At 35.4% G+C, this 12,326-nt stretch overlaps 1 protein-coding gene across 2 annotated transcripts in view; it reads right to left on the reverse strand.

Annotated features, from left to right (window-relative positions):
* LOC149410008 (modular serine protease-like) overlaps window positions 1-12,326 on the reverse strand; it is a 60,557-nt gene that overhangs the window by 15,293 nt on the left and 32,938 nt on the right. The window contains exons 2-6 of one of the 2 annotated variants that reach the window (XM_089649025.1): window positions 6,752-6,803; window positions 6,028-6,120; window positions 5,078-5,194; window positions 4,045-4,197; window positions 2,917-3,109 (exon numbers count right to left, since the gene is read on the reverse strand). In XM_089649025.1, the coding sequence (XP_089505151.1) occupies window positions 2,917-3,109; window positions 4,045-4,197; window positions 5,078-5,194; window positions 6,028-6,120; window positions 6,752-6,803 (608 nt within the window). Of the gene's footprint in view, window positions 1-2,916; window positions 3,110-4,044; window positions 4,198-5,077; window positions 5,195-6,027; window positions 6,127-6,751; window positions 6,804-12,326 lie in introns of both variants that reach the window. The other variant, XM_089649024.1, reaches the window with a different exon arrangement.

Here is a 12,326-nt window from a genome sequence, read left to right on the forward strand (position 1 = left end):
ACTTTTCCATTTGAAAATGCAAAATGCAAAATGGTTTTTAGAAAAGCATTTCAAATGCAAAATGCAAAATACCTATTTTCAAAATGCATTGGAAATGCAAAATTGTTTCTCAGGTTCAAAATAATTATTGAATTTTTAAACAACTTTGTCATTTAATAATGGACATCAATGTAGAACAACTGGTGGAATAACAAATCATACATACTGATATGTCCTGTGTAAAAAACAATTGTATTTGAGTGGAATATAATAGAATCTATTTTTAACTAAATATTGTCATTTTTAATGATTTTTCCTTAGGGCCATCATCATTTGTGTAGTAACTCTCTAGTGAGGGGACATCACCAGTGAACAATAAAGAAATAAAGGACAGTGAGATAATCAGACAATATAAAATGTTGTTTTCTAGTGCGCACCCATTATTTGACCATAGTTTGTCACAAAAAACTCCAAGCAGGCGCACTAGAAAACCCACAGATAATATAATACAACTTTGAGAAAACCAAAGTATTATTCTATATTATGTAGCCTTAGCCATTATTAGATTTTAGAAGAACGAGCTTCTCAAAAACATCATCACTCATCTTTCTTCTATGAGGTCTCATGATTATACCTCCATTTGAAAAGAGACATTCAACTGGTGCTGAACTCGGAAGACAAGTATTGCATTTGATGAACATGTGCCTAACAGTAGAGTAAAAAATTTGCTCGGGACTAATATTGGCAATGTAAAAAATAGAAACTGCTATCTAAAATTTAATATTACAGCATCATGGCCCCGTGTTCACTATTTGAATCTGTATTTTTTTAATGGTATCACTTAATTGCCAGGGCTCCTACCAAGTAGCAACTTGACAGACGTAAATTATCTCCCATAGCGAGGTTGAGGACTGACTGATATACGGGGCCTATGATAAAAAGATGAGTGGAGATAACAGGAAGAATCTTGCAAAAAAGCATTTAAAATGGAAAATGCATTGAGAAAAGCATTTAAAATGCAAAATGCAAAATGGTTTTTAGAAAAGCATTTAAAATGCAAAATGCAAAATACCCATTTTGCATTTTGCATTTCCATTTGAAATGGATTTATTTGAAATAAAGCACATCTCTGGTTGGTAGTATAATTTTAATTGGACAGATACTTTGAAACATAAAAAATAAGAATAAAATTACATTTGATAAAAGCTATGCAACAAGTCATACAAACACAAGAAACAAAACCTGAAAATTACAGCTATTTGTAGGTTTACATGATGTGTTTAGGAGTATTGTTGAAATAAATGTTTTAAATGATCCACAAAACTTGCCAAGTTGGTATTGAATATGTCAACATCACCCAAGTAATGATTTCCCATGGTGTGAAGTCGTTGTATCGGAGAGTAGGCAATGTAGTTACACTTATGTGTGCTGCTGTAGAATATTTTATTTTGTCGTGTTGTTACTGTGGGTGTATGTATGTTTATAAGTTGCAGGAGTTCACAACAGTCGAATTTAGAGTTAAGTATTTTGAATAAGAACGTTAATCGTTTATTTTACGTCTATCTTCTAACGTATGTATTTTTAGAGTATTTAATAAGAAATTGTATTTTAAGTTTACGACAGGGATATTTAATTTAAAATTTATAAAACTTCGAAAATTTTTTTGTATTCGCTCAATGTTGTTAATGTGAATTTTGTAAGATGGAGACCAAACTACTGAGTTATATTCAATTAGACTTCTTACTAGAGATACGTATAATAGTTTAATGGCTTGTAAAGAATTAAAGTTTTTAGTTGTTCTTAATACAAAGCCTGGTGTTTTCATACCTTTGTTCACAATTTGATGGATATGATTGGTGAAACTTAGATATTTTTAGAAAAAATAACTGACCCTCTATTTACAGAAGAAGGAATCGATGGTTCGACGATTCAATCCAATATTGTATTTGTATGCTTTTATTAAAAGAATTGAGTTTTTATACGAACAAAACTATTCAAAATAATTATTTTTAATATTTTATAGCACAACTTCTAAAAAAGTTTATTTTAATAAAATAATTAATTTAACGCAATCTATGAACGCGTAGATTATAACATGCGTTTAAGTAATGTTATGTTTAACCTTAATATATTTATCAGTGTCTCTTGATGATATGTCATGGATTAGTATTAGAAAATGGTATTATTTAATTTATGCTTTAACCCCTCTATTAGTATTTTTATATTTTTTCCATCATACGAAAATACTTAGTTTTATTGACTTTATAAAGAAAAATAATAATTCTTTCTAGTTCGCTTCAAATATTTTTACTGGAATCCATAAATAAAATCTTAAAAATAGCCAAAATTAATCATTTATATTTCGTGCCGCTATCGTAACAATCGGTTTAACTTTAAAAATTATTTCTTATTATATGAACGAGATAAAAGTGAAGGTACAATTTTCTTACAAATTTCACAAACAAAACGAACATGTTTTCGAAATATCGAGTTCTATCAATTTTTCTATGATTGGAGTAAAAATTTAAGTAAAAATGTGATTAGCGTTTTTGGCAACATTTTTCACGTTTGATATTAAACTTTTATTATTTAGAAATATTAAAGTTTATTTTAAATGCTTACACACGCATTTTAAATATACAGAAAACATTGCAAACTGGATCTTGTTGAAAAACTAAATTTTAAAATAAATCACGAACTAATAATCCTTGGGATGTCGAGCAAAATTTTCTGGTTAAGGCAATAAATTAATAAAATAAAAGTACATTCAATCTAAAACATACGTTTTTATCGGACACTGTTGTAAAACCAGAAACTTTACCATCTAAAATTAATCAGGGTCAAGTACAGAGACTTGGGGAACACCAGCACTTATCGCGTTTGCGTTATTTGAAACATATTTTGAAAATTAAATCTGTTTTATGAATATCTACTTACATTATTGCACCTGGCATCATGATCCACGCAGGCTCCGTAAGCGCATCTCACGTAGAAACTTGCGCACTTGTTGTTGCCGCACTGGTACACCGTCTCATCGGACCTATCTTTGCAGTCCGCAACTCCATCGCACAATTGGTCTAAGTCAATGCACTGCTTATCCAGAACATCCAGACATTGAAATTTATTTCTTCTAAAAAGTGAAAGAATTATTTGGGATATTTTAAATAATTTAACACATCTCCCATTAGAAGCATTCTACAATTTGGTCACCTGTCTTTAATAATCGTATAGATATATCATTGAAATAGTCCAATACAACTTTTATAGGTGTATCAATTTTAGACTACGAATTCCTTGAGAATCAATAGATTTTGAGTTTTTATTACATTCATTGAAGTAAAGTGACAGAAGAAATTGTGTTGATCTTATATTTTTATAGAAAATTTTAAATTATCAGTTGGAGATTATTGTTGGTTCATTTCATCTTATTACCATTAAATTAACGTTCCCTAGTATCTAATATTGTAACATTCGTACCACGGTTTCAGGCTATAATTCTGTTATAAATAGATTTGTAGTGGTATGCCACTAGTCGAGTTGGACGGTGTCAAGTACACACTGCCAAGCGCTAAGGCCGTCATAGAACATATGGGACATTTCGGCCGTTGCCTAGAGGTTTGTTCACTAATGTTTATAGACATAGCAACTAGAATGTTCGGGAACGTTATTCACCTTATATAATCGACAGCAGAAAGGTATAATCCTTATATAATCGACAGTGGACTACGGAATACCATGGACTCCTCGGGATCATCCCTGGCCTGCGCTCCTCACGGGCTCAGCCCCTGCGACACCTTCGCTGGTCGGAACACATCCACAAGTCTGGTCTCCACGGTGTCGACTCACTGACTTACGCTTCGACCACTACACCGCCGTCCTCGCCACATACAGGAAGTGCGTGATACAGTTTTCAGATTTTTTTAAATTTACTTATAGGCTCTTGGTAGAGCTCCTTCAGTCCATTTGCCATTCTGTTTCTAGGTCACCATCTTTTCTATGTCTGTACTTGCCACAATTAGTTCTAATGGTATATCTGAAAACATGGTATTAATCAATTGAACATACCCGCAAGTGTTGACCACAGTAACTGTTTTGTTCCTCCTGCAGTCCTTGTTGAGTTCGTCAGATTCGTCGGCGCAGTCCTTTACGTTATTACACTTGGCGCTTGCGTCTACACACGCTCCGTACGCGCATCGGTAGAGGTGTGAAGGACACTTCCTAAACATTCAATAATTATTTATTTAACCACCCATACGGGCGTTTAAAAATATGTGACACGTTTATAATAATTTTGTGGAACACTACTCATGAAATAAAATTTGATATTAAAATTATATAGAACCCTTGCAGAAGAAAATCATCATGCTAACCTGAATTATTATTATTATTGAGGTATGTTATTATAGCCTTCTTGTAACTATACTCCTTGCAGTTGAACATATCTACAAAGTTTTCGAAAGTATTGCCAATTGCGTGCAACCTAGGTACAAGCGAGTATCTAAATGACTCAGTCCTGATATTTTTATTGCAATTAAAAAGAATTTTCGATCGAGTAATTCTAGTTGGTATGTTGAAGGCAAATGCTCAGCAATGTGGGAAACAAGTCTTCTATCTGAGAGTTTTAATAATTTCAATTCTTTCATGAAGTGGTTATAATTTGTAGTTACTTGAATTTTCCTGTTGAAGCTTATGAAGCATGGGAAGTATTCTCAATCAGGGACGTAGAGAGTACCTTCACATGCAAACGTAAATTTTTCAGTGGTATGGCGAAAGTATTCTCCCTCGCTCACAGACTTTGCATCTGCCAACTGCAGCGAATTCGGGGGGAAAACCACAAATCAACGCAAAGTTATCCTTCACCTGCTCTAGTAGCGGACACCTCCCGTGTTTCATTAATGTCCACGTGAAAAACGCTAGTCGGATACTTTGTGAACAACAGAATAAATCAATAATCAATCATTATTGTTGAAATTAGTTCTCATGTGAATGAGGCAAGGAGTGTATACCAAGACCAAGTAGTTTAACAGTTCGCCTCTCTTCCAACCCCTGCGGGGAAACGGAGCGATGTTAAGTAAGTTAGTTAGAATCAAGTTCTCACGAGCGTTTCCCGCAAATGGCCTGAGTTTCATCTGATTTGTCCGTACAGTCGACAGCACCATCGCATACGGCGTCCCATTCTATACAAGACTTGTCGCGACATTGCCACTTCCCAGATCTGAAAAAAATAAACCAAATATTAAAATGACGAATTTCAAAGAATAGAGTTAAACTCACAAATGAAAGATACAGTACACACGAAAATGTAATTTCTTGGAAAAAACCTGATCCTGCGGAGAAATTAAGGACCAGTTGTTTCAAATTAAAATGTAACATTATCATTAAATTCAGCGCCATTTTGTTTGTTTTTTTACATTTGAAACGTCCCACCGTTAAACGCTGTTTCTAGATGCGTTTCTGCTTTCAATCAACAGCTGATATCTTAACAACTTGATATTTTTTGCTCTTTTCTGCTGATCACAATGTTCAAAAGCTGAAACGGACGAGTCGGCATTTAAGGCGAACCTTTCAACGGTAACAAAAATAAGATGGTTCTGAAAGATCATTTGATGACTTTGTCACACGTGAATTTCTGTGGAACAACTAGGGCTAATGCAGGGATCACACAAGGACAGTGCAATACTGTCTTGTCCCGGCTCCGGATCCTAGTGTAACAATCGACCCTGTCAGACATAGAATAGGACAATAGCCAGTCGCTCTGCATGTACTTATATCGGCTCTCGATGCTTTCGACTTTAAAATGTCGCGTAAATGGAAAACTACAAAAGACCTAATATTTTTCGCGAACTCTCTCGTAACGCGCGTCGTCGTATATCCATTTTCGCAGAGTTCCGCGTTGGATCTACGGTAGAATTGTTGTATTGTCCCATTGCCCTGCCGTGCACGGTCGAGGCTGTTCACATATCAGGGAGAGGACAATATCGTATTGTCTTCTGTGTTGTCATCGTGTTATCCCGGCACAAAGGTAGGTAAATAGTGCAGTTTTTATACCCGCAACTTCCCCGGCCAGACTGACGCCGTTCTCTAGTTAATGCAGGCAGTGGATTGTCTGGGTGGAAATCAGCGTTGATGAAGTCGACTAATCTGAAACTGAAAAATGTGAAATCAACAACCAAATTTCAATTCGAAAGAAAGGAAAAAATGGGAACAGTAAGAGTACTAGGGATTTTGCTTTATAATTTTATGTATGTATATTTATTTTATTCATTTTACGCCCGTTGGGCTTTTACATAAGAATATGTGATATAATTTTGACATAATGAATAATTTAGAAAATGAGAAATGAATAATAACAAGAAAATTATATAAACAATAAATAAGAAATACTTACATATATGAAATAAAACAATACAAGAAACGAAAATTTTAAAAATACAGTGATCAGATAATTTTACAAAGAGACAATCAAAGGTTCAAGAATAGGGTTGGAAAAGGTTTTTAATAAGATACACAAAATTCACCAAGTTTATTTATCAATATCACCTAAGTATTGATTTTTCATAGTATGAAACCTCTGTATCGGAGAATTAGTAATGTAGTTGCGCTTCTGCACACTGCGATGGAATAGGGTATTGTGTCGTGTTGTTCTTGTGGGTTTGTTTAAGTTTTTAAGTTGCAGGAGTTCGTAACAGTTTAATATTTTATTTGATGGGAAAGGATATTTTATGTATTCTAGCGGGATAATTTATGTATATATATATATATATATTCTCACCTTCCTTCGTCTTCCTGATATCTCGGCAGGCGACCACTGGAGGCTGCTTGCACTGCAATAACAAATAAATTGAAATTCCATATAATCCAATGACATAATCATAATGCAAGATTTAAAAAATTGCAAGATTTTCTCAAACAATCGGTAAACAATAAAAATTTCAATTACGTAAAATTAAAATTAGCTTTCGTTAGTTAAATTAGCATTTTGTGAAACGAGGCCGTCCATTTTCAAACTTTATTTGTTTATTGTCAAATGTCTTTTTGTTTTGTTGGTATTTCTGTTACTATAGGACGAAACGAACGGCTAGAAGTGGCTAGAAACATAATCGCGCGGGCGTTTTTTTTAATGTTAAAAAATTCCGTCAAATTAGTATTTACCTAATATGCATGCATTGTGTGCGTTGTGATTGAATATTATTAGCTGGATTTTATTTTTTTAGGTTCAAATTTTATTTAAGTCAACTATTTCTGCGATGTTGAGCGGCTACGCTAAGTTTGTAATACAAAAGAAAGTGCCCCCTTTATAGCGCCTTTGACGGTTTGAGAAGGAGTCACACTGACTGTTCTGTATATCTCCAATATTATACCTACTGCATTCAAAATACCAGACCTTTATTTTACTTAGTCTACCCTCAAACAATCGGTGGTTTTCAAAATGGTACCTACTGCATTAAAAATACCATACATTTATTTTATGTAGTCTACCCTCAAACAATTGGTGGTCTCCAAAATGGTACCTACTGCATTAAAAATACCATACATTTATTTTATGTAGTCTACCCTCAAACAATCGGTGTTTTTCAATATGGTTCCTACTGCGTTCAAAATACCAGACCTTTATTTTATGTTGTCTACCCTCAAACAATCGGTGGTCTACAATATGGTACCCAGAGGCGGATTTGCCCTTAGGCCTATGTAGGCCCGGGCCTAGGGCGGCCAGATATTAGGGGCGGCCAATCGTGACAAAAAAATCACAGATGATAACAAGAAATTACTTCCTAAGTACCTAAATATTCTACGTACGAAATAGCGATATGCAAGAGCGTGTTCACACACAGCACAGAGCGCGCCCCCACGCCCCGCAGCCGCCCTCGCCACGCCTATCACACACCTACTGGGTGCTTACAAATCACTTTATAATAAATTTAATTTTATTACTCAATTGACAAAACTAAGCCCGTCTGAAGTCGAAGAAAAGGCAAAATCATTGCAAATGATTTATTCTAGTGATTTAGAAGCCCATTTTTGCCCAATGTCTCCATTTTCGTGCTCACTGCAGTGTGAAAAATAAGGATCGAAACAATGCTGTCAGTTTGTTAAAATGGTTACGAACTGAAGATCTTCAAACCATTTATCCAAACGTGGATATTGCTCTTCGAATGTGTGTGTGTACTCCCGCCAGTAACTGTTCTGGAGAACGATCATTTTCTTGTTTACGACGTGTAAAAAATTATTTACGCACAACAATGGCGGAGCAAAGGCTGAACAATCTTGCTTTGCTTAACTTAGAAGCAGATTTCTTAAGGAAATTGGATTGCGAAGATCTAATTAATGATTTTGCTGCACTTAAGTGCAGACGAGAATTGTAACTGCCAGATTTTTGTTTTGAGTTCAGTTTTTTTTATGTTAGATAATGCTTAACGTAAATTTTTTTACCAACGTTTTAATTTGTATTTTAACTTTAGTTATTATATTCGAATATGTACCAAGTTGATTTTTATTTAAAAGAGGTGCTGATTTCTTTTATTTGTTTGGAGACTCAATAATAACTTTTTATCCAGCCCGTATCTGGCAACCCTAATTGTAACTGTGAAACACTTATATATTATTGTATGAGAATAAACCTGAAACTAGTTAAATAAATTAAAACTAAAACTGTTTTAAATGTTTTATTCAAATCCTTGAAACCTTAGAAATAGAGATGTGCCGATTATGACTTTCGCCGACTAGCCGACTAGCCGATTAGTCGGTTGTAATAAGACCGACTAGTCGGCCGACTAGTCGGCTAAGCCGATTACGGTTTGAAGCAGAAGCTTTAATCTTCTTACATAATAATTTACCCTTAATTAAAAATTATAAGTAAGTTATAAAAAATATGGCACTGGAAAGTAACCGATGCGACTCCAGACTGGTGATGGAATGCAGGACTATCCTAATAGAACTGGCGACCATCAATAAAGTAACCCTGCTCTGGGTACCAGGACATAAAGGTATTGAGGGCAACGAGCGGGCTGACGAACTAGCAAGGAAAGGGGCGAAAGCACCACTTGTGGGATCTGAGCCGGCTGTAGGAGTAGCAGCTTGCCACACCAAACTACATATCAAGAGGTGGGTCAAATCCCAACACTGGAAGGAATGGAAGAAGGCACCCGGAATGAGGCAATCTAAAGTAGTCATAAACGGACCGGACCCTAACCGAACCAGGCAACTACTCGATATGGACAGAAACTCACTGAGGGAACTGGTAGGACTATTAACGGGACACTGCCATCTCAGGAGACACATGCAACTGTTGGGAGTGGAAAACACCAACATCTGTAGGAAATGTGAAGAGGAGGAAGAGACTCCAATTCACCTATGGTGCCAATGTCCCGCTCTGCTGGGAATAAGGCTCAGATACCTGGGAAGACACAGTGTGGAACCAGAAGACATCGCCACATATCCAATGACAGCCCTGGTGAACTTCATAAAAGGGACCGGGTTACTGGCAAGGGAATGAGGTAAAATGGGAGATAGTACAATGGGCCTATGGCCTAAGTGCTCGCGGGGAACGTAAGCAAACCGCCTCCGACTATAAAAAAAAATATATATATATATAAAAAATATAAGGAGATCATGATATTTTTGGTTGTCACAATTGTGACTTTGATTTGATTAGATTATGTAGGTATGGTTATAAGAAATATGTTTTTTTCATTTTGTTTTTGTTTTTATCAAGCAGTTCATGTTTAGAATTTGTATATATATATATATATATATATATATATATATATATATATATTGTCCTCTTCCCGTATTATGTTGATCCAGTAAGAAGTTGTTAGACTAAGTTGATCCACCTTTAACACCATATAACTTGGCTATTATGGAATACATCTGAATGAATTGACAACAGTCGTACAATAATTATCAATGTTGCCAGTTTGCCAGAAAAACCATTTGATATACTGTTAATAAAATTTTCAAAATTTGTATGGAAATCGGATGCATAATTTATGTTGATCTACCCAAATTGGCATACTTATGTTGATCTCATATATATTGATCTATTCCCGTAGTATGTTGATCCAGGTAAGAAGTTATTAGACAAAGTTGATCTGTGTCCCTATATATGGTTTTACTAAATGAACCAATCAAGGGGCAATCGGTGGACTGTTCATCACAAGGTTTTATGTGATTCCGTAATCTTTTGTGATATTGAACTCAAAGTATTAGTCTCTAGAGTCGAATATCGCATGAAATGACTGTGAAATGGTACCGTTTCAAATCAAAATGACGTGTGTTGCTTAAATTGTTTATAAGAAATGTATGCGTATTTAGATCGAAACGAAAATTTCGCAAAAACAAATCCATAAAAAAATCATAACTTAGCAGGGGTACACGGGTTCATAGGGTGAGGTTTGTCTAGGTCCTGGCGGCGGATGCGTTTTCCCATCTACTGCGTGGCGGGCCGGATCGAAATAAACTGGTTGAGGGATACCTTTCGACCACAAAAATCCAAAATGGCGGCAAAAGGAATAATGTTATGTAGGAAATTTTGAACCTGTATCTTTTACCATCTCCCCTGATTACGCTTCGTGACTTAGTAGGGGAGGCCGGGTTCTTGGTTATAATGGGTAAATAATGGATGATTGGACGCGGTTGGAGCTAACTAAAAACTGTCCAAAGAAGCGAAGCTAGCAGTCCACAATGGAGTGCTGGTACCTACCCTAATATATGGAAATGAGGCATGGAATTGGCAGAAGAAGGCTGAAAGTAGACAGAATACTGTAGAAATGAGATCCCTGAGGCATATGTGCAGTAAAATCATGTATGACGAAATCTATTCTACAGGTATTTTATTAGAGCCTGTCAAAAGGAGCTAGCAGCATTGATCCCCGGTGCACGTGCGTGATACTCGACAGTCACGAGCGGTACTTTCAGCCTTCTTCTGCCAGTTCCATGCCTCACTTCCATATATTAGGGTAGGTACCAGCACTCCATTGTGGACTGCTAGCTTCTTTGGACAGTTTTTTGCTATCTCCAACCGCGTTCAATCATTCATTGATTACCCATTTTAAATAATTACCCATTATAATCAAGAACCCGGCCACCCCTACTAAGTCACGAAGCGTAATCAGGAGAGGTGGTAAGAAGTTCAAAATATACCATATAAAATTATTCCTTTTGCCGCCATTTTAGATTTTTATGGCCAAAAGGTATCCCTCAACCAGTCTCTTTCGATCCGACAAGTCCACAATGGAGTGCTGGTACCTACCCTAATATGTGGAAGTGAGCATGAAACTGGCAGAAGAAGGCTGAAAGTAGACTGAATACTGTAGAAATGAGATCCCTGAGGCATATGTGCGGTAAAATCATGTATGACGAAATGTGCGTATGCTGTGTCTATTCTAGGGGTATTTTATTAGAGCCTGTTTATATATGAACGGGTCGTTTCTCCAACTCGTTTTATCGTAAGTCGGCTCGCATGTGGAACGAGCTATCGGCATCTGTTTTTCCTCCTCCATATAATCCGGGCCTTTTTAAGACCCGCATTAATAAATTCATTCCTACAGACCCTACCTTAACCCGCCCCATAACGCTGCCCAACTGGGTGGCGACATAGTTTCTCTGTATTTAACGTGTAAAGACAGGGGCGCTCTAGTGAGATGTGTCACATAAAAAAGTCATACCTCCGAATTTGAATATGGAGACATACAAAATGATCTATATTATAAGTTATAACCAATGAATTCACACAATTTTTATCGATTATCACTTTTTATTAGGATTTTAAAAAAATCGTAAACTTTATAATCACATAACTCTTGAAAAGAAAGTCCCAATGATTGGCATAAATCATTCAAATCGAATAAACATTATTTTTTAAATATTAATATTCTGTTTAAATTATTGTCACATCTTACCGGAAATCGTTATATTTTAAAGTTCTCTAAATAAAATTAAATCTTCTTATTTAAAAGAATTATCTCACATTTAATATTATTTAAACAATATGACCGGAAGTCGGCATCTTTCAGTGGAATCTACTAAAAAAACACCACAAGGTGGTTACAAATCCAATTATATTTAATCAATTTTTTCGATTATATTTTATGTGAAGAATTTTTCACAGAGGCCCAATGAATATTAATGAAATACAATACAAAATCACTTGCTTCATCGGTAGAGGAGACCAAAGCCAATTGAACCAATTTGACTTTAACATTTTCTACGTCTTGCATATAAAGTTTACGAAAAAAATACTTATAATCAACGTCAGACAATTTAACTGCCCACCAAATTCGTATATGATTTTTTTTCAATCTCATATAAATTAAGCTATATTCTCATTAACCAATTGAGTGAAATGC

Source organism: Hesperophylax consimilis, chromosome 28 (assembly GCF_061612785.1).
Source record: "Hesperophylax consimilis isolate HC1 chromosome 28, BYU_Hcon_1.0, whole genome shotgun sequence".
NCBI lineage: Eukaryota > Metazoa > Arthropoda > Insecta > Trichoptera > Limnephilidae > Hesperophylax > Hesperophylax consimilis.